At 44.2% G+C, this 24,068-nt stretch overlaps 1 protein-coding gene across 2 annotated transcripts; it reads right to left on the bottom strand.

Moving 5' to 3' along the window:
• Positions 1 to 1,028: 1,028 nt before the first annotated feature.
• Positions 1,029 to 4,001, bottom strand: LOC112256055 (ribosomal protein 63, mitochondrial). 2 transcript variants are annotated; one of them, XM_024429019.2, is made up of 2 exons: positions 3,940 to 4,001; positions 1,029 to 2,845 (listed from the first exon to the last, which is right to left on the bottom strand). In XM_024429019.2, exon 2 carries the CDS (start codon positions 2,812 to 2,814, stop codon positions 2,503 to 2,505), a length of 312 nt encoding a protein of 103 aa, XP_024284787.1. In that variant the 5' UTR covers positions 2,815 to 2,845; positions 3,940 to 4,001; the 3' UTR covers positions 1,029 to 2,502. The 2 variants fall into 2 exon arrangements, with proteins under 2 accessions (XP_024284787.1, XP_024284779.1); XM_024429011.2 differs by having other exon boundaries at positions 3,882 to 3,993.
• Positions 4,002 to 24,068: the final 20,067 nt, after the last annotated feature.

Raw genomic sequence — 24,068 nt, 5'->3', positions numbered from 1 at the left:
TCCCACTATTTTACAGTGGTTGGTTCCAGCTCCCACTATTTTACAGTGGTTGGTTCCAGCTCCCACTATTTTACAGTGGTTGGTTCCAGCTCCCACTATTTTACAGTGGTTGGTTCCAGCTCCCACTATTTTACAGTGGTTGGTTCCAGCTCCCACTATTTTACAGTGGTTGGTTCCAGCTCCCACTATTTTACACACAATATGTTGTTCACATTGTTGTTAGAAGAAAAGCATGATTGAATCTGCCAGTACACAAAGTCAACCTGGCATTATGAAAGACATGCGTGCTACAGCAGCAGTAGAGTACTAAATAATAAAGTATGTTCCATCTGTGGTGTCAAAATGTCACTTGTCATCAACATGGAATGGGAACAAAACACAAACTACATGTGCTACCCAACAATAAAAAAGACAAACTACACACACTATCCTACCAAACTACATTCACCAAGCTAAATGAAGACAACCAGTAACATTACTGACACAAACACAGTACTATGAAGTAGAACGTTCCATGCCAACATTTGTTATTTTACAATGGTTTTCAAAACAACAGTAGGATGCCATCACTGATGGGTAGCTAAGCATCATTCATCTATGTCCCAATGAAGAACAAGTGTCCTAGGGATTGAATTACCAGTAACAAACAGTTACTACCCAGCTAACGCAGAACATTTTCCTAAATTTTAGCTGGGTAGTGTCTGTGAACCCAAATGAATAGAAGTTAATGATGTTAAATGAAAAGAGAACAGGTGGGGGGGGGGGGGGTATAGGCATCTACCCCCAGGCCAGGATTTTAGACTTATGTCATAGACTTGAATTAATTTACTTTGTAAATTAACAGCAATTGGTACAGAACAACAAACATAGTACAAAAAGTTAGAGAGTGAGATTAGGGGGAAAAACATGAGCAGCACTCCAAAACATGGTTTGTTTATACCTGTCTGTCTATGTGATAATGTCCATACTGAAAAGTTAAAAAGAAAAATTGTTAAAGTGACAGTGACAAATGTATTTCATACAAACGGTTGTGTGTTATTTGAGTTATTTTTTAATACTATTTCACAACCAACATTTCACCTGGACATATTGCCTTTACACACGTTCTTTGAGCTTTTTAACAAAAAGTAGTTTTGTGTAACTTTGCAAAATCACAATGAACCGACAGGGCAAACAACTTTAAAGTGCAATGTAGTAATCCATTATTCTAATTTATGAAGTATATGAAATAAAATGTATTCGGGGTATTTTATCTTTACTTCATTATGGGGCGACTAGCGAGAAACAGCGAGGCTATTTTTAAACTGCATAATTTCCCAAATTGTGCGTCACTGCTGATTCCATGTGCACATGAGATACAATGGCATGCGACTTTCTGTGAATGGGATGTGCCCAAGCCTGACTAAACAAGAGAGATGTGCCAGACAAATAGCCTAGTGGTAACCTATTCATGTCGTTCAATTAATAAGTTCAGACTACCATACAAACTTTATTAAACATTGACGTTTGAAAATAGGCTACAAATAATTCGTAGGAGATGGAAATGGTTTTATTGTTTTATGATTATTCTGAAGTCCAGATGATGTTAATTGAGAAAGATCTCCCAGTTTCTCGACCCTCGCCATTATGCGTTTTAACATGCCAACGGGTAGGCTTCATCGATGATTTAACACCCCAATATATTTTTTTGGTGGGCTACTCCATCCTCAAGTGAATTATCATAGGCATTAGCGCATCTCATGTGAGCAAGATCCTTACCGTTAGATCGTCTGACAATATTTTCTAAAAAAGTGTTTTGAGGGGCTACAAGTCCTCTCCTTCCTCCGGCCATCCTCGCTCGTCATTCAGTCGTCCGTGTGTGGGAGCGATCGGTGGGGCTGGATACTTCCCGCAAAACGACAAGTCCAGATGGCTGTCTTCATGGTCCCTTTTATCTGTACTGAGAAAGTGAGCTTTAGGTAAAGGGATCGTCTAGCTGCTACTGCTACAAAGACTTATCGCAGTCGATGGCTGCGCACCCCATTGAGAAAGCGTGTGCGAAGCCGAATGAAGCGCTTACAGCTAGTCGCGACTCGCATCTGGGGAACTCTCCTCCGCGCTTGCTAGAGCGCGCCTGCCTGGTGGTACCCCAAAACTGGTGGTTACTCATTCAAACTTCTAGCGCCATCTGCCGGTGATATACGGTATAGTTTTGCGGTGGGACAACTCGGTAATGAGACGCTTCAGGAGAGCTGACATGTGTTTGAGCCAGGCCTACATCTGGGGGTCCCAGAGGGGTTAAGAGTCTATGAGACTCACTAATGTATGCACAATACCGTTTGTCATGTATTATAAAGCAAATCACTGGTTGTTTTCAAATATGAGCTTGCTTTATAAAGATATAATTACCAACACTCCATAGTTCATATACATTACATACATTAAGACACACAGGAGTCAAATGGCAGTCAACATGCATGCCCCATCTCCATCTCCCCACACAAAGTCAATACTTCCTCCTCATTAACTTGACCATGTCTTGGTCGTGTTGAGGTGACTTAGATGATCTGCAACATACTTATGTTCTGGAAACTTTTGAAACTTGGTCTCCTTAATTTTGATCCAGTTCTGTGCTCGGCGCTCAGCGGCGTGTCCTCTCTCCTGTTCTGTGGTCATGTACGGTCGGGAGATCCAGTACTCGTTCTCCGCCTCGCACTCCAGGTGCACCAGCATGTTGCGTTTCATCTGCCAGGTGATGGCACGCGGCCGGCGGTACTTCCCGATCCACTGCTTGCCAGAGATGCCTTTCCTCAGCAGGGCCATGGTGAGGAACATGGTGAAGGATGTGGGTTCTTCTCAGCAAGTCCTGGATTTATAGGTTACAACATGACAGAAAGAAAAACCGTTAGGGTATTGGCTCCCACAAACAGGAGAGGAACATTGGTGTTATCAGAGAGAAAGAGGCAAAGCAATAGGTTTTACTGCACCAAATAAAATCTGTCCACAAAAAATAAGCCCACGAAGTGAAGACTTTTTGTTTGGAGGATAATGAGTGTCGAATTTGGTCAACAAAATGTTTTTGTTGCTAATGTGCTATGTGAAGCTTATTTGATCTAATATATGTTTCATAATGGTTAGGTAGTTATGAATGCACTGATATAAGTGGACACACGTGGCATTTCGGCAACAAACAAAAAAATGTTTCGTGACTTTATATCGGAGTCGGAGAGATAGAGGACTCATCATGGATATAACCTGTTTTAAAAGGGACAGTGAGGGCTGCCACCATTTTAAAAGTAGTCAACAGGTGGGGAGATTCCTATGAGTTGGTAGCGAACAGACAATGAAGAAGAAAATGTACTACTTTAAAAACAGAGATAGCCTCAATGGTGCTGCCCATACTGTCACAGATGCTTTAATGGTACAGATACAAAGAAGAGTCCTCTATCTTTATGGCCTGCTGTTCATACGCTGATCTGCCCTCTTATTGGCTAGAATGATTACACCTAATCTCACCTCCTCATAATACATAACAGACATAATAATGTCTATTCCATTTTCAGACTAATCCAAGTCATCAGAGCGGGAATATATGTCTATTCCATTTTCAGACTAATCCAAGTCATCAGAGCGGGAATATAACATGAGCAACACCAATAATGTAGGCCAATTAAATCATTGAAACTACAAACGTGTGTAACGTTAACCACCTATGTTTATCAAAGTGGGCATGGTGGATGCATGTTAGTACTAGCTAGAGCCACTGCTACTAGCACATAGTTTAAATATTTGCTACTGCTATAGTATATACTACTAGCTATTTGATAGCTAGCTAACGTTACAAACGCTTTATGCATGAATTGACTGGTAAATTGGTCCTTGCTCCATTTCATTCGGATTACCTGTTAGTTACGAGATAACTTGTTAAAATTCAGCTTTATTGACGTTGTCTTCACGTACCAAGCTAATTCTTGCATGTGACCCCAGTCAGTCTCAGAGACATCTTCTTCTTATTTAAATTTGTATCGGCGGATCGCAACCAACTGAAAGGAGCGTACACCGCCACCTAGAGTACTGGAGTGTGAGGCATGTCACGGTCCCTATCTTCTTCCTTGATGAGGTTTAATGGCGGTTGGCATCCAATAAATGTTGCATACCGTTACATACTAGACTGAGGTATAACTCCCTTATACGTTGCTTGAAAAATAAAATAAACAAATACCCTACCATCTAAAACTACACTACACTCACTAAATTAAATAAATAATAATACAATACAAAATATATATAAATAATAAAAACATTTCAATAAAAAAAAAAAAAAATCACAACTCCTCTATTTCAATCTATGTAGTCCTACTTCAGGGCAACAGCCTGAAAGGATGAGACAACACACCCTGTAACTATTCTGACGTCAAGTCTCTCACACCCAAATACCTCTCTGCAGCTGCCACCACAACCTAAATTTTCTGCAATTTACATTCCATCCCTGCAGTACAGTTGATAACCATTGCTATAAATGCAAAAAATCTTACTGAAACATACAGTACCAGTCAAAAGTTTGGACACACCTAATCATTCAAGGGGTTTTCTTAATGATTACTATTTTCTACCTTGTAGAATAATAGTGAAGACATTAAAACTATGAAATAACACATATGGAATCATGTAGTAACCAAAAAAGTGTTAAACAAATATATTTTATATTTGAGATTCTTAAAAGCAGCCACCTTTTGCCTTGATGACAATTTTGCACACTCTTGACATTCTCTCAACCAACCAATCAATGAAATCTATTTCTAAAGCTCTTTTTACATCAGCAGATGTCACAAAGTGCTATACAGAAACCCAGCCTAAATCAGGAAGCAATGCAGATGTAGAAGCATGGTGGCTAGGAAAAACTCCCTATAAAGGCAGGAACCTAAGAAAGAAACCTAGAGAGGAACCAGGCTCTGAGGGGTGGCCAGTCCTCTTCTGGCTGTGCCGGGTGGAGATTATAAGAGTGCATGGCCATTTAAGGCCAGATTTTTCTTCAAGACGCTCAAATCAAATCAAATCAAATGTATTTATATAGCCCTTCATACATCAGCTGATATCTCAAAGTGCTGTACAGAAACCCAGCCTAAAACCCCAAACAGCAAGCAATGCAGGTGTAGAAGCAAACATTCATAGATGACCAGCAGCTTCATGAGGTAGTCACCTGGAATGCATTTCAGTTAACAGGTGTACCTTGTTAAAAGTTAATGTGTGGAATTTCTTTCCTTCTTAATGCATTTGAGACAATCAGTTGTGTTGTGACAAGTTAGGGGTGGAATACGGAAGATAGCCCTATTTGGTAAAAGACCAAGTCCATATAATGACAAGAACAGCTCAAATAAGCAAAGACAATTTTATTTTCTTTATTTTATTTTACCTTTATTTAACCAGGTAGGCAAGTTGAGAACAAGTTCTCATTTACAATTGCGACCTGGCCAAGATAAAGCAAAGCAGTTCGACAGATACAACGACACAGAGTTACACATGGAGTAAAACAAACATACAGTCAATAATACAGTATAAACCATCATTAAGACATGAAGGTCAGTCAATACAAAACAGTTCAAGAACTTTGAAAGTTTCTTCAAGTGCAGTCGCAAAATCTATCGAGAGCTATGATGAAACTGGCTCTCATGAGGACTGCCACAGGAAAGGAAGACCCAGAGGTACCTTTGCTGCAGAGGATAAGTTCATTAGTTACCAGCCTCAGAAATTGCAGCCCAAATAGAGTTCAAGTAACAGACACATCTCAACATCAACTGTTCAGAGGAGACTGTGTGAACTCCTTCAATACTGTTGAAAAGCATTCCAGGTGAAGCTGGTTGAGAGAAGGCCAAGAGTGTGCAAAGCTGTCATCAAGGCAAAGGGTGGCTACTTTGAAAAATGTAAAGTCTAAAAGATATTTAGATTTGTTTTACACTTTTTTGGTTCCTACATGATTCCATGCATGGTATTTCATAGTTTGATGTCTTCATTAGCATTCTATAATGTAGAAAATAGTAAAAATAAAGAAAAACCCTTGAATGAGTAGGTGTGTCCAAACTTTTGACTGGTACTGTATATCATTTGTTGGCCCTCTGTATTGGTACAAATCTACTACTCACACCACTCCTCTCAGGATCCCTCCCCCTTGACCCATCTTCCTCTATTTTCTTCACTGCCATAGTGTAACAGTATAACTTTAGACCGTCCCCTCGCCCATACCCGGGCGCGAACCAGGGACCCTCTGCACACATCAACAACAGTCACCCACGAAGCATCGTTACCCATCGCTCCCCAAAGCCGCAGCCCTTGCAGAGCAAGGGGAACCACTACTTCAAGGTTTCAGAGCAAGTGACGTCACCGATTGAAACACTATTTAGCGCGCACTATTCCACCGTTAACTAAGCTAGCCGTTTCACATCCGTTACACTAGCATATGACAACTTCTTCACTACTCTAAGCCTGGATACCTCAATCTGCCTCTCTCGCACTGGACATTTCTGATCTCCAGCCACATGGGCACCCCTACAATTAACAAATATCACTACTTTCCCCAATACTACACATTCCTTTGTCTCATGCCCTTCTGCACACTTCTCACACCTAGAAACCTCCCTCCTACACACTGCTGCTACATGCCCAAAAGCTTGACACCTGTTACAATGTTGTTTTCAAATCAAATCAAATCCAATTTTATTTGTCACATACACATGGTTAGCAGATGTTAATGCGAGTGTAGCGAAATGCTTGTGCTTCTAGTTCCGACAATGCAGTAATAACGAACAAGTAATCTAACTAAACAATTCCAAAAAAAAAAAAAAACCTACTGTCTTATACACAGTGTAAGGGGATAAAGAATATGTACATAAGGATATATGAATGAGTGATGGTACAGAGCAGCATAGGCAAGATACGGTAGATGATATCGAGAACAGTATATACATATGAGATGAGTATGTAAACCAAGTGGCATAGTTAAAGTGGCTAGTGATACATGTATTACATAAGGATGCAGTCGATGATATAGAGTACAGTATCTACGTATGCATATGAGATGAATAATGTAGGGTAAGTAACATTATATAAGGTAGCATTGTTTAAAGTGGCTAGTGATATATTTACATCATTTCCCATCAATTCCCATTATTAAAGTGGCTGGAGTAGAGTCAGTGTCATTGACAGTGTGTTGGCAGTAGCCACTCAATGTTAGTGGTGGCTGTTTAACAGTCTGATGGCCTTGAGATAGAAGCTGTTTTTCAGTCTCTCGGTCCCAGCTTTGATGCACCTGTACTGACCTCGCCTTCTGGATGACAGCGGGGTGAACAGGCAGTGGCTCGGGTGGTTGATGTCCTTGATGATCTTTATGGCCTTCCTGTAGCATTGGGTGGTGTAGGTGTCCTGGAGGGCAGGTAGTTTGCCCCCGGTGATGCGTTGTGCAGACCTCACTACCCTCTGGAGAGCCTTACGGTTGAGGGCGGTGCAGTTGCCATACCAGGCGGTGATACAGCCCGCCAGGATGCTCTCGATTGTGCATCTGTAGAAGTTTGTGAGTGCTTTTGGTGACAAGCCGAATTTCTTCAGCCTCCTGAGGTTGAAGAGGCGCTGCTGCGCCTTCCTCACGATGCTGTCTGTGTGAGTGGACCAATTCAGTTTGTCTGTGATGTGTATGCCAAGGAACTTAAAACTTGCTACCCTCTCCACTACTGTTCCATCGATGTGGATGGGGGTGTTCCCTCTGCTGTTTCCTGAAGTCCACAATCATCTCCTTAGTTTTGTTGACGTTGAGTGTGAGGTTATTTTCCTGACACCACACTCCGAGGGCCCTCACCTCCTCCCTGTAGGCCGTCTCGTCGTTGTTGGTAATCAAGCCTACCACTGTTGTGTCGTCCGCAAACTTGATGATTGAGTTGGAGGCGCGCATGGCCACGCAGTCGTGGGTGAACAGGGAGTACAGGAGAGGGCTCAGAACGCACCCTTGTGGGGCCCCAGTGTTGAGGATCAGCGGGGAGGAGATGTTGTTGCCTACCCTCACCACCTGGGGGCGGCCCGTCAGGAAGTCCAGAACCCAGTTGCACAGGGCGGGGTCGAGACCCAGGGTCTCGAGCTTGATGACGAGCTTGGAGGGTACTATGGTGTTGAATGCCGAGCTGTAGTCGATGAACAGCATTCTCACATAGGTATTCCTCTTGTCCAGATGGGTTAGGCAGTGTGCAGTGTGGTTGAGATTGCATCGTCTGTGGACCTATTTGGGCGGTAAGCAAATTGGAGTGGGTCTAGGGTGTCAGGTAGGGTGGAGGTGATATGGTCCTTGACTAGTCTCTCAAAGCACTTCATGATGACGGATGTGAGTGCTACGGGCGGTAGTCGTTTAGCTCAGTTACCTTAGCTTTCTTGGGAACAGGAACAATGGTGGCCCTCTTGAAGCATGTGGGAACAGCAGACTGGTATAGGGATTGATTGAATATGTCCGTAAACACACCGGCCAGCTGGTCTGCGCATGCTCTGAGGGCGCGGCTGGGGATGCCGTCTGGGCCTGCAGCCTTGCGAGGGTTAACACGTTTAAATGTCTTACTCACTTCGGCTGCAGTGAAGGAGAGACCGCATGTTTTGTTGCAGGCCGTGTCAGTGGCACTGTATTGTCCTCAAAGCGGGCAAAAAGTTATTTAGTCTGCCTGGGAGCAAGACATCCTGGTCCGTGACTGGGCTGGGTTTCTTCCTGTAGTCCGTGATTGACTGTAGACCCTGCCACATGCCTCTTGTGTCTGAGCCGTTGAATTGAGATTCTACTTTGTCTCTGTACTGGCGCTTAGCTTGTTTGATAGCCTTGCGGAGGAATAGCTGCACTGTTTGTATTCAGCCATGTTACCAGACACCTTGCCCTGATTAAAAGCAGTGGTTCGTGCCTTCAGCTTCACACGAATGCTGCCATCAATCCAAGGTTTCTGGTTAGGGAATGTTTTAATCGTTGCTATGGGAACGACATCTTCAACGCACGTTCTAATGAACTCGCACACCGAATCAGCGTATTCGTCAATGTTGTTGTCTGACGCAATACGAAACATCTCCCAGTCCACGTGATGGAAGCAGTCTTGGAGTGTGGAGTCAGCTTGGTCGGACCAGCGTTGGACAGACCTCAGCGTGGGAGCTTCTTGTTTTAGTTTCTGTCTGTAGGCAGGGATCAACAAAATGGAGTCGTGGTCAGCTTTTCCGAAAGGGGGCGGGGCAGGGCCTTATATGCGTCGCGGAAGTTAGAGTAACAATGATCCAAGGTATTTCCACCCTGGTTGCGCAATCGATATGCTGATAAAATTTAGGGAGTCTTGTTTTCAGATTAGCCTTGTTAAAATCCCCAGCTACAATGAATGCAGCCTCCGGATAAATCGTTTCCAGTTTGCAGAGAGTTAAATAAAGTTCCTCAGAGCCATCGATGTGTTTGCTTGGGGGGGATATATATACGGCTGTGATTATAATCGAAGAGAATTCTCTTGGTAGATAATGCGGTCTACATTTGATTGTGAGGAATTCTAAATCAGGTGAACAGAAGGATTTGAGTTCCTGTATGTTTCTTTCATCACACCATGTCACGTTAGTCATAAGGCATACGCCCGCCCCTCTTCTTACCAGAAAGATGTTTGTTTCTGTCGGCGCGATGCGTGGAGAAACCCGCTGGCTGCACCTCGGATTGCGTCTCTCCAGTTAGCCATGTTTCCGTGAAGCAGAGAACGTTGCAGTCTCTGATGTCCTCTGGAATGCTACCCTTGCTCGGATTTCATCAACCTTGTTGTCAAGAGACTGGACATTGGCGAGAAGAATGCTAGGGAGAGGTGCACGATGTGCCCGTCTCCGGAGTCTGACCAGAAGACCGCTTCGTTTCCCTCTTTTTCTGAGTCGTTTTTTCGGGTCGCTGCATGGGATCCACTCCGTTGTCCTGTTTGTAAGGCAGAACACAGGATCCGCATCGCGAAAAACATATTCTTGGTCGTACTGATGGTGAGTTGACGCTGATCTTATATTCAGTAGTTCTTCTCGGCTGTATGTAATGAAACCTAAGATGACCTGGGGTACTAGTGTAAGAAATAACACGTAAAAAAACAAAAAACGGCATAGTTTCCTAGAACGCGAGCGAGGCGGCCATCTCTGTCGGCGCCGGAAGTTGCCTGAGAACTTTGGTCAAGTCAAGACCGCACAGCTGCATCACTTCGGTGATGCAAGTGAACAAGGTTATGGCACGGAAAGCTACCTTAGGTTCACAAACGGTATGGAAAAGGTCCACATTGCATTCATACTGGGGAAATCAAGGGTGACTCCACTCAAGCAGATGACAATCCCCAGACTGGAACTTGCTGCAGCAAGATTGGCAGTGCGAGTGGACAGGATGTTAAGGTTGGAGCTCCAGATTGAACTTGAGGAGTCAACTTTCTGGACAGACTGCCAGTCTGTGCTAAAATACATCCGCAATGATACCAAGAGATTCCATACCTTTGTGGCTAATAGGGTTGCTATGATCCGTGACCTATTGAAAGCAAAACAGTGGAGGTATTTGAACACCAAACACAACCCAGCCGATGATTGCCTCAAGAAGATTACATGTTGAAATTTTCCTGAACTCAAAGAGATGGCGCAAAGGACCAGAATTCCTGGAGAAAACAGAAACTCAATGGCCGAAAGTCCCAGAAGAGCTCGACTCCATCCCTCCGGATGATCCAGAGGTGAGAAAATAATCGTAATCGTAAACAGTACAAGTGTGGAAGAAAAGAGTCCAACCAGCAAACTGACTGAGTACTATTCAACATGGAACAGCTTGAAGAAAGCAGTTGCCTGGATGCTGAAACTGAAGAGACTTCTTCTACAGTTAAGACAGAAAAGGAAAATTGTCTCACAAACTGATCCAAGATCAGATCAGAGTCTGACAAACTCACTGAAGGGACAAATTGACAAGTTCAAACTGACGTTTGGAAAAGAAAGTCTGTCTGTGGATGACCTAGATGAAGCAGAAAAGGTCATCATTCGATTTAAGCAACGACAGCACTTTAAACAAGAAATTGCACTAGTTGTGAAGGGAAAACAATGTGCCAAGAGAAGTGGCTCAATCTGTAAGCTTGATCCAATTGTGGACAATGACATTCTGAGAGTGGGAGGAAGGTTAAGCAAATCTGCTATGCCTACGGAACTAAAGAATCCTATGATCCTTCCCAAAGACTCCGACATCTCCAGACAGATCTTACTCCACATCCATGAGCAGGTTGGCCACTCTGGGAGAGGTCACATGCTTTCTAGACTTCGCCAGAGATATTGGATACCCTGTGCCAACTCCTTAGCAAGGAAGATCCTTAAGAGCTGTGTCTTCTGCAGGCCGACCTTCCACAAGATCGGGTGTCACCTGATTTGCCATCTTTCACCCATGTGGGCATAGATTACTTCGGCCCCATAGAGGTGAAGCGAGGCGGCGTTCATGTGAAGCGGTATGGTGTGATCTTTACTTGCCTTGTGAGTCGAGCTGTCCATCTAGAAGTTGCTAGTTATCTGGATACTAATTTCTGCATCAATGCCCTGTGCAGGTTCATCTGTCGAAGGGGCCCAGTAACAAGTATCAGAACAGACAATGGCACCAACTTTGTTGGAACACACAGAGAGCTAGGAGAAGCTCTGAAAGAGCTGGATCACAACAAGATTCAAAATTAATTACTGAAGGAAGGAGTGATATGGTCATTCAACCCTCCCTCTGGAGCCCAACATGGGGGGGGGGGTATGGGAGAGGTTGATCCGACTGTTGAAAAATATCCTCTATTCAGTCCTTAAAGAGCAAGTACTGGATGATGAGGCTTTGCAGACAGCCTTGTGTGAAGTTGAGGCGATTATGAACCACAGACCAATCACAACTGTAACTAATGATCTAGAATCCCTGACTCCGAACCATCTGCTTCATCTGAAAGCTAAGCCAGTCCTGCCACCAGGACTATTCCAGAGAAGCGACCTATACTCACGAAGGAGATGGAAGCAAGTACAATATATTACTGACCTCTTCTGGAAGAGATGGTTCAGGGATCAGTATCTTCCACTTACGCAGGAGCGGAAGAAGTGGAACAAAACTAAGAGAAACTTCAGTCCTGGTGACCTTGTTGTCATCGTCGATGACACAACCCCAAGGAACTCTTAGCTAATGGGGCGTGTGGTGGAGGCGTTGCCAGGGGCCAAAGGTCTTGTCCGGAGCGTCATGGTTAAGACTAAGACCAATATTTTACAGAGACCTATCAATAAACTCTGTCTGCTCCTTGAGACGACGGAGTGACACACACACACACACAGTGCTCCATCTTAGAATCACGTGCACCTCTGATTCGTTGATGTCGTACTGTCACATTCTTTGATGTCATAGTCATACATTTTTGGACGTCAAACTCTTGACATTTTTGGAAGTTGAACACCTTTACACTTCAACTCAGACTGAGATCTATGGACTATTTTCCACATGGCACCTTGTATATTTGTATATAGCTATGAACTGTAATAGTCTTCTGGTATAGAATGTTTTGTGTATTGGCTCTACGTTTGAATATTAAGTAATTGTTGTGCATTCAGTGCAGTCAACAATTAGGGGCCGGTATGTTAGAGCCAATTTGGACATATTTGTATAAAAGACTGAACATACCGAGCTCCATGTATAATTGTGTAAATATATTAAATATTAATGTACATGATGAAATATTAGGTACGTACCTTTATGATTTATATTTACCTGATTGAGATATATTCATTTGTTAGTGTAATTCAGTTTTTGCCCCCCCCTATTGCCCATTCATTGTATTGTGGTAAGTGTGTTAGGATAAAGGCAGGAAGTTGGGCCTTCAGGGGAGGGAGTCCTTGCTAGATGCGGGAGCGGTATAGTTTTTTGACCATACAGACATACATACAGACAGACAGGTCATATTATGTATTTTACATATCAAGTAATCTATGCTTTAAGTTCATTGGAGAATCATTTCTTTGTTAGATATAAGAAGAATAAACATTTTGCACCATATTGCTGTATCTCATTGAATGTTTGGCTGTTTGGAAACCTTGAGTGTGGACTGTATGCGTACCAAACAACCCCGCTTCAGCCTTGGGCAGTGGCTATGGTAAAGAGGAAAGGAAGCCACTACAAACGTAATGTATTCTGCACAAATCTTGACCCTGTCTGCGTCGCACTAAACGACGAGCATCACAAACACCGGGAATCTTCACTTTGGTTGGTCAACTTTCACATTTACCGCTACCCCAGTAATCACTCCTTTCAATTGTGCCCTTTTCTTGAGAGCAAAACTATTCACATCTCTTGCCCCCATTCATTTAACGCGGAGCGCCTGCTCCCTCTGACCAGCAGAAACACAAACAATTATCACAAGACCACTTCTGCTTACCCACACCGATTCCACAGCACCCAACTCTATTTTCACCCACCCTGAAACCAGAAATGGATCAGCCAAAAGTCAAGGGTCCACTTCTTCCAAATACTTTACACCTACTGTCAAAGACTCATCTTTATCCTGACCCTCGGTGCAAGCCTCGGGCTCCGAGAACTTCACCACACCTACCATCTCCGACACTAAGCCCTCATTCACTTCCCTTTCTCCTCCTGTCCTCAGCTCACTCTGCTTACACTTTCTACCATTCTTCTTTAACAAACCATCTCAAGCTCACCCTAGACCTCCTCTGCCTCTCTTTTCCCTCCATTCCTCCTCCGCCATTTAACTGGCTGTCACAATATCCGTACAATCAGCACGAACCCCTCAGGATGTAGAACGGCCTCCATATTAATTTAGCTATTGCTTTTATACAGCCCTGTGTTTCAACCACAGGAGGTTGGTGGCACCTTAATTGTGGAGGGCAGGTTCGTGGTAATGGCTGGAGCGGAATTGGTGGAATGGTATCAAATACATCAAACACATGGTTCCATGTGTTTGATGCCATTCCATTCGCTCCGTTCCAGACATTATTATGAACCGTCCTCCACTCAGCAGCCTCCCCTGGTTTCCACCTACTATTCTGGAGTGTGAATAAATTACACTTTGTGGCACAAAAAGGGAAGTGAAAACAACGGGGAAAAGAGAAGAAAAATACCCTACCAACTAACCCTACATACACTATTCTGCTACTTGGCCTTATCTGATCCTACACCAGGCAGACATCCTTGTAGGATGGGACAATGTTGTTCCACACACCTCGTAACTCTTCTGTAGTAAAATCTTGTACACCCAAGTACTTCTCTGCAGCAGCCACCACAACCTCTATTTTCTGTGACACGTTCCATTTCTGCAGTACAGTTGATTACCATGGATATGAACGCTAAGAAACCAACCTTACTGAAGCACATGTTATTTCTATCACTCTGTATTGGCCTTGTCCTCCTCACAGGGATGCTCTCAGGATGCCTCGCCCTGTAACCTTCAAGACATTTATTTCCTTCTTCTTCATCTTCTTCTTCGTGTGAATTTACGGCATACTAGACACTGTGTTGCGAATTGCTGCCTTTCGCCGGTCAGAGACCAGATTGCACATTTTGGTCACAAAAAAGGGGGAAGGTGTCAAATTTGTATTACACAATCATCTAACCCTGCACCTATATACTAACCCTGCACCTATATACTAATCCTGCACCTATATACTGTACTAACCCTGCACTTATATACTAACCCTGCACCTATATACTAATCCTGCACCTATATACTAACCCTGCACCTATATACTAACCCTGCACCTATATACTAACACTGCACCTATATACTAATCCTGCACCTATATACTGTACTAACCATGCACCTATATACAATCCTGCACCTATATACTGTACTAACCCTGCACCTATATACTAACCCTGCACCTATATACTAACCCTGCACCTATATACTAATCCTGCACCTATATACTGTACTAACCCTGCACCTATATACTAACCCTGCACCTATATACTACTAAAACTCACCCTCTCTGCATCTCTCTCTTCGGGCCTACTCACTGGGGGGCTCCCAGTCGAATCCCTCACCCTTGGGCTATCCTCTACTCTCCTTACTGCCTCAGCATATGAAACCTTCCCCACTCGAACTCTGGCAATCACAACTTGTCTCTCTCGTACAGGACACTTCAGATACCCAGCTGCATGGGTGCCCCCACAGTTTACACACAGTGCTTTCTCAAACCAAACTGCACACTCCCTCTGACTAGACCCTCCTGCACACTTTCCACATCGTGGGATCTCCCTTATACATACTGCTGCCACATGTCCGAATCCTTGGCACCTAAATTCTCCTACTTCCGGCGCCAACAGAGATGGCCGCCTCGCTTCGCATTCCTAGGAAACTATGCAGTTTTTTTGTTTTTTTACGTGTTATTTCTTACATTAGTACCCCAGGTCATCTTAGGTTTCATTACATACAGTCGAGAAGAACTACTGAATATAAGATCAGCGTCAACTCACCATCAGTACGACCAAGAATATGTTTTTTGCGACACGGATCCTGTGTTCTGCCTTACAAACAGGACAACGGAGTGGATTCCATGCAGCGACCCAAAAAAACGACTCCGAAAAAGAGGGAAATGAGGCGGTCTTCTGGTCAGACTCCGGAGACGGGCACACCGTGCACCACTCCCTAGCATTCTTCTTGCCAATGTCCAGTCTCTTGACAACAAGGTTGATGAAATCCGAGCAAGGGTAGCATTCCAGAGGGACATCAGAGACTGTAACGTTCTTTGCTTCACGGAAACATGGCTCACTGGAGAGACGTTATCCGAGGCGGTGCAGCCAGCGGGTTTCTCCACGCATCGCGCCGACAGAAACAAACATCTTTCTGGTAAGAAGAGGGGCAGGGGCGTATGCCTTATGACTAACGTGACATGGGGTGATGAAAGAAACATACAGGAACTCAAATCCTTCTGTTCACCTGATTTAGAATTCCTCACAATCAAATGTAGACCGCATTATCTACCAAGAGAATTCTCTTCGATTATAATCACAGCAGTATATATTCCCCCCCCCCAAGCAGACACATCGATGGCTCTGAACGAACTTTATTTAACTCTCTGCAAACTGGAAACAATTTATCCGGAGGCTGCATTCATTGTAGCTGGGGATTTTAACAAGGCTAATCTGAAAACAAGACTCCCTAAATTTTATCAGCATATCGATTGCGCAACCAGGGGTGGAAAGACCTTGGATCATTGTTACTCTAACTTCCGCGACGCATATAAGGCCCTGCCCCGCCCCCCTTTCGGAAAAGCTGACCACGACTCCATTTTGTTGATCCCTGCCTACAGACAGAAACTTAAACAAGAGGCTCCCACGCTGAGGTCTGTTCAACGCTGGTCTGACCAAGCTGACTCCACACTCCAAGACTGCTTCCATCACGTGGACTGGGAGATGTTTCGTATTGCGTCAGATAACAACATTGACGAATACGCTGATTCGGTGTGCGAGTTCATTAGAACGTGCGTTGAAGATGTTGTTCCCATAGGAACGATTAAAACATTCCCTAACCAGAAACCGTGGATTGATGGCAGCATTTGTGTGAAACTGAAAGCGCGAACCACTGCTTTTAATCAGGGCAAGGTGTCTGGTAACATGACTGAATACAAACAGTGCAGCTATTCCCTCCGCAAGGCTATTAAACAAGCTAAGCGTCAGTACAGAGACAAAGTAGAATCTCAATTCAACGGCAATCACGGACTACAGGAAGAAATCCAGCCCAGTCACGGACCAGGATGTCTTGCTCCCAGGCAGACTAAATAACTTTTTTGCCCGCTTTGAGGACAATACAGTGCCACTGACACGGCCTGCAATGAAAACATGCGGTCTCTCCTTCACTGCAGCCGAGGTGAGTAAGACATTTAAACGTGTTAACCCTCGCAAGGCTGCAGGCCCAGACGGCATCCCCAGCCGCGTCCTCAGAGCATGCGCAGACCAGCTGGCCGGTGTGTTTACGGACATATTCAATCAATCCCTTATACCAGTCTGCTGTTCCCACATGCTTCAAGAGGGCCACCATTGTTCCTGTTCCCAAGAAAGCTAAGGTAACTGAGCTAAACGACTACCGCCCCGTAGCACTCACATCCGTCATCATGAAGTGCTTTGAAGTGCTTTGTTTAATAAACGGCTCTCTATCCACTGGATGTGTACCAAACTCACTAAAAGTGGCAGTAATAAAGCCTCTCTTGAAAAAGCCAAACCTTGACCCAGAAAATATAAAAAACTATCGGCCTATATCGAATCTTCCATTCCTCTCAAAAATTTTAGAGAAGGCTGTTGCTCAGCAACTCACTGCCTTCCTGAAGACAAACAATGTATACGAAATGCTTCAGTCTGGTTTTAGACCTCATCATAGCACTGAGACGACACTTGTGAAGGTGGTAAATTACATTTTAATGGCATCGGACCGAGGCTCTGCATCTGTCCTCGTGCTCCTAGACCTTAGTGCTGCTTTTGATACCATCGATCACCACATTCTTTTGGAGAGATTGGAAACCCAAATTGGTCTACACGGACATGTTCTGGCCTGGTTTAGATCTTATCTGTCGGAAAGATATCAGTTTGTCTCTGTGAATGGTTTGTCCTCTGACAAATCAACTGTAAATTTCGGTGTTCCTCAAGGTTCCGTTTTAGGACCACTATTGTTTTCACTATAAATTTTACCTCTTGGGGATGTTATTCGAAAACATAATGTAAACTTTCACTGCTATGCGGATGACACACAGCTGTACATTTCAATGAAACATGGTGAAGCCCCAAAATTGCCCTCGCTAGAAGCATGTGTTTCAGACATAAGGAAGTGGATGGCTGCAAACTTTCTACTATTAAACTCGGACAAAACAGAGATGCTTGTTCTAGGTCCCAAGAAACAAAGAGATCTTCTGTTGAATCTGACAATTAATCTTAATGGTTGTACAGTCGTCTCAAATAAAACTGTGAAGGACCTCGGCGTTACTCTGGACCCTGATCTCTCTTTTGAAGAACATATCAAGACCATTTCGAGGACAGCTTTTTTCCATCTACGTAACATTGCAAAAATCAGAAACTTTCTGTCCAAAAATGATGCAGAAAAATTAATCCATGCTTTTGTCACTTCTAGGTTAGACTACTGCAATGCTCTATTTTCCGGCTACCCGGATAAAGCACTAAATAAACTTCAGTTAGTGCTAAATACGGCTGCTAGAATCCTGACTAGAACCAAACAATTTGATCATATTACTCCAGTGCTAGCCTCTCTACACTGGCTTCCTGTCAAAGCAAGGGCTGATTTCAAGGTTTTACTGCTAACCTACAAAGCATTACATGGGCTTGCTCCTACCTATCTCTCTGATTTGGTCCTGCCGTACAAACCTACACGTACGCTACGGTCACAAGACGCAGGCCTCCTAATTGTCCCTAGAATTTCTAAGCAAACAGCTGGAGGCAGGGCTTTCTCCTATAGAGCTCCATTTTTATGGAACGGTCTGCCTACCCATGTCAGAGACGCAAACTCGGTCTCAACCTTTAAGTCTTTACTGAAGACTCATCTCTTCAGTGGGTCATATGATTGAGTGTAGTCTGGCCCAGGAGTGGGAAGGTGAACGGAAAGGCTCTGGAGCAACGAACCGCCCTTGCTGTCTCTGCCTGGCCGGTTCCCCTCTTTCCACTGGGATTCTCTGCCTCTAACCCTATTACAGGGGCTGAGTCACTGGCTTACTGGGGCTCTCTCATGCCGTCCCTGGAGGGGGTGCGTCACCTGAGTGGGTTGATTCACTGTTGTGGTCATCCTGTCTGGGTTGGCGCCCCCCTTGGGTTGTGCCGTGGCGGAGATCTTTGTGGGCTATACTCAGCCTTGTCTCAGGATGGTAAGTTGGTGGTTGAAGATATCCCTCTAGTGGTGTGGGGGCTGTGCTTTGGCAAAGTGGGTGGGGTTATATCCTTCCTGTTTGGCCCTGTCCGGGGGTGTCCTCGGATGGGGCCACAGTGTCTCCTCACCCCTCCTGTCTCAGCCTCCAGTATTTATGCTGCAGTAGTTTATGTGTCGGGAGGCTGGGGTCAGTTTGTTATATCTGGAGTACTTCTCCTGTCCTATTCGGTGTCCTGTGTGAATCTAAGTGTGCGTTCTCCAATTCTCTCCTTCTCTCTTTCTTTCTCTCTCTCGGAGGACCTGAGCCCTAGGACCATGCCCCAGGACTACCTGACATGATGACTCCTTGCTGTCCCCAGTCCACCTGGCCATGCTGCTGTTCCAGTTTCAACTGACCTGAGCCCTAGGACCATGCCCCAGGACTACCTGACATGATGACTCCCCAGTCCACCTGCTGTCCCCAGTCCACCTGACCGTGCTGCTGCTCCAGTTTCAACTGTTCTGCCTTATTATTATTCGACCATGCTGGTCATTTATGAACATTTGAACATCTTGGCCATGTTCTGTTATAATCTCCACCCGGCACAGCCAGAAGAGGACTGGCCACCCCACATAGCCTGGTTCCTCTCTAGGTTTCTTCCTAGGTTTTGGCCTTTCTAGGGAGTTTTTCCTAGCCAGTGGTAGGCTTGATTACCAACAACAAGGGTGCGTTCTGAGCCCTCTCCTGTACTCCCTGTTCACCCACGACTGCTGAGCCTCCAACTCAATCATCAAGTTTCAGTGGTAGGCTGGTACCAACAACGACGAGACGGCCACAGGGGGAGCAATCATCTGCGGACGACACAACAGTGGTAGGCTTGATTACCAACAACGACGAGACGGCCTACAGGGAGGTGAGGGCCCTCGGAGTGTGGTGTCAGGAAAATAACCTCACACTCAACGTCAACAAAACTAAGGAGATGATTGTGGACTTCAGGAAACAGCAGAGGGAACACCCCCTATCCACATCGATGGAACAGTAGTGGAGAGGGTAGCAAGTTTTAAGTTCCTCGGCATACACATCACAGACAAACTGAATTGGTCCACTCACACAGACAGCATCGTGAAGAAGGCGCAGCAGCGCCTCTTCAACCTCAGGAGGCTGAAGAAATTTGGCTTGTCACCAAAAGCACTCACAAACTTCTACAGATGCACAATCGAGAGCATCCTGGCGGGCTGTATCACCGCCTGGTACGGCAACTGCTCCGCCCTCAACCGTAAGGCTCTCCAGAGGGTAGTGAGGTCTGCACAACGCATCACCGGGGGCAAACTACCTGCCCTCCAGGACACCTACACCACCCGATGTTACAGGAAGGCCATAAAGATCATCAAGGACATCAACCACCCGAGCCACTGCCTGTTCACCCCGCTATCATCCAGAAGGCGAGGTCAGTACAGGTGCATCAAAGCTGGGACCGAGAGACTGAAAAACAGCTTCTATCTCAAGGCCATCAGACTGTTAAACAGCCACCACTAACATTGAGTGGCTGCTGCCAACACACTGACACTGACACTGACTCAACTCCAGCCACTTTAATAATGGGAATTGATGGGAAATTATGTAAATATATCACTAGCCACTTTAAACAATGCTACCTTATATAATGTTTACATACCCTACATTATTCATCTCATATGCATACGTATATACTGTACTCTATATCATCGACTGCATCCTTATGTAATACATGTATCACTAGCCACTTTAACTATGCCACTTTGTTTACATACTCATCTCATATGTATATACTGTACTCGATATCAGCTACTGTATCTTGCCTATGCTGCTCTGTACCATCACTCATTCATATATCCTTATGTACTTATTCTTTATCCCCTTACACTGTGTATAAGACAGTCGTTTTGGAATTGTTAGTTAGATTACTTGTTGGTTATTACTGCATTGTCGGAACTAGAAGCACAAGCATTTCGCTACACTCGCATTAACATCTGCTAACCATGTGTATGTGACAAATAAATAAAATTTGAATTTGAATTTAAAGCACTGTAGCGGTTTCAGAACAAACACCCTCACCAAATAGCTAATAGACTGTACCCTATCCTGACCTTATCAGGTAGAAACTCCATATCAAAGCTCAACAAGACAATCAGGGTATCCTCTGTCTCACCATTTTCACCAGATCTGCATCTCACCAAATGGCGGGCGTCACAAACACCAGCAACATTCTTTCTCATTCACCTCTACATGTATCCACCTCTACACTGACCACTAATTTGAGCAGGGAGCAAAGCACGATGCAGGCTGAGCGCCAAAATGTGTGATGCGGAGCAACCTCTGCGTCCTCGCGGTCTCTCCCTGCCTGCAACTAATAATTCTCAATCGGATAACTGAAGGTCCATAGAACGTCAAGACATTTCCTTCTTCTCCGAATTCTACAGTAAGCAAGAGGAATCAACCATTTGACATGTAATGACTATTCTATCTCAGCTGGAGACACTATTATACAGAGCTTGCTGCATGAAAACAGTAATCCAGTTGTTTCATCAAAGTGACAGAAAAGGTTTCAAACCTCTCTGGTTTCATGCTTTTTTTGGTTTGATAAGTTAAGACATTTATACCAGTGAATTTCATACAGAGATAAGTCATGTGTTTCACAATAAAATACATTACATGACCGAAAGTATGTGGACACCTACTCGTCGAACATCTCATTCCAACATCATGAGCATTACCAAGGACTTGGTCCCCCCTTAGCTGCTCCACTCTTCTCGGAAGGCTTTCCAATAGATGTTGGAACATTTCTGCGGGGACTTGCTTCCATTCAGCCACAAGAGCATTAGTGAGGTCGGGCATTGATGTTGAGCGATTAGGCCTGGCTCGCAGTCTTCCAATTCATCCCAATGGTGTTTGCTGGGGTTGAGGTCATGTCTCTGTGCAGGCTAGCCAAGTTCTTCCACACCGATCTCAACAAATCATTTCTGTATGGACCTCGCTTTGTGCATTGTCATGCTGAAACAGGAAAGTCTAAAGCACAGAATCATCTAGAATGTAAGTGTATGCTGTAGCGTTAAGATTTCCCTTCACTGGAACTAAGGAGCCTAGCATGAACCATGACAAACAGCCCCAGACCATTATTCCTCCTCCACCAAACTTTACAGTTCGCACTGTGCATTGGAGCAGGTAGCGTTCTCCTGGCATCCGCCAAACCCAGATTCATCCATCGGACGGCCAGATGAGGAAGTGTGATTCATCACTCTAGAGTCCAATGGCGGCGAGCTGACGCTTGGCATTATGTATGGTGATAATAGGCTTGTGTGCGGCTGCTTGGCCATGAAAACCCATTTATTGAAGCTCCCAATGAACAGTTTGTGTGCTGACGTTGCTTCCAGAGGGAGTTTGGAACTCAGTAGTGAGTGTTGCAACCGAGGATAGACAATTTTTACACTCTACACGCTTCAGCACTCAGCAGTCTCGTTCTGTGAGCTTGTGTGACCTACTACTTCGTGGCTGAGCCGTTGTTGCTTCTAGACGTTTCCACTTCACAATAACAGCACTCTTGACCGGGGCAGCTCTAGCAGGGCAGAAATCTCACAAACTGACTTGATGGTGGCACATTGAATGTCACTGAGCACTTCAGTAATGCCATTCTACTGACAAAGTTTGTCTATGGAGATTGCATGGTTGTGTGCTCAATTGTATACACCTGTCAGCTATGGGTGTGGCTGAAATAGCATAATCCACTAATTTTAAGGGGTGTCCACATACTTTAGTATACATAGTGTAGGTACTTTTATTTAATGGATTTTGAAAGCTGCTGCAGTTTTTAAGCCAGATATGTAATAACTACAGTAGGGTCTGAAATTATCGGCAAAAATTACACTTTAAAATAAATCATTAAAATACTGAGCTATATTGTAGTCCAAAAAATTGGGAGGTTATATTTATTTTATACTAATAACTTTGCTCAGAGAAAGAGATTTGAGTTGGAGAACACATTGAGAGGGATATTAGACCATTCCTCCTTACAGAATTATTGCAGATCCTTGATATCCTTCATGTGTGCTTATGGACGGCCCTCTTCAATTCCAACTACAGGTTTTCAATTGGTTTCAAGTCTGGAGACTGATATGGCCATTGCAAAATATTGATCTTGTGGCCAATGAACCATTCTTTGTGGATTTTGATGTGTGCTAAAGATCTATTTGTGGCCAAGTTTTAGCTTCCTGACAGAAGCAAACAGGTTTTCGACTAAAATATCATGGCACTGGGTAAATTAGTGATGCCACTGATCTTGACAAGGGCTCCAGGACCAATGGAAGCAAAATAGCGCCATAACATCAACAATCAGCCATCATATTTTACAGTAGTTATGCGGTTCTTTTCTACTCATGCACTCTCATTTCAACACCAAACCCACCACTGGTGTGCATGGACAAAGAGCTCTATTTTCATGTCATCTGACCATAGCACCAGTTCCAATCCAAGTTCGAATGCCGTTTAGCAAACTCCAGGCATTTACATTTGTTGGATGACATGAAAATAGAGCTCTTTGGCCATGCACACCAGTGGTGGGATTGGTGTTGAAATGAGAATGCATTATCAGCTAAGAACACTCCAACACACACATAACATGCACACACATTAATACTGAATCTATACACACACACACACACACACACACACACACACACACACACACACACACACACACACACACACACACACACAATCCTAATTTACGCTGCTGCTACTCTGTGTATCATAAATTCTGATGCCTAGTCACCTTACCCCTTAAATATGGAACCGACCCTGTATATAGCTTACTTACTTTCTCGTGTTCTTCATATTTATTTATTTATTGTTTTGTTTTTGTTTTTGTTCTACTGTGTAATGCTTTATTGATTACTGCATTGTTGGGTTTGGCGCTAGCAAGACAGGCATTTCACTGTACTTGTGCACGTGACATTGAAACATAATAATAATATTAATTTCTGAATGGGCAACTCATATGATTGATTGTAAACTCATATTGGCGTGAGGGTGATGGTACAAATTTCTGATTTCTGGCCGTAAAAAAGCAAGGCTATTTAAGTGACTGCCACTTTAAAAGCTGTGAAGGTATTAGCATTAGGTTCTGTCCAGTGTGATTGCAAAATAATCCAGTGAGCTGTGAGTAAAAAAAGGGGAAAAACTGAAAAAGCTTCAGCTCGTTGTCCTGCCAAGTT

The sequence above is a fragment of the Oncorhynchus tshawytscha genome, linkage group LG01 (genome assembly GCF_018296145.1).
Source record: "Oncorhynchus tshawytscha isolate Ot180627B linkage group LG01, Otsh_v2.0, whole genome shotgun sequence".
NCBI classification, from domain to species: domain Eukaryota; kingdom Metazoa; phylum Chordata; class Actinopteri; order Salmoniformes; family Salmonidae; genus Oncorhynchus; species Oncorhynchus tshawytscha.
Note: the sequence above shows the minus strand (reverse complement) of the source record. Positions and strands in the feature narration are given on the sequence as shown.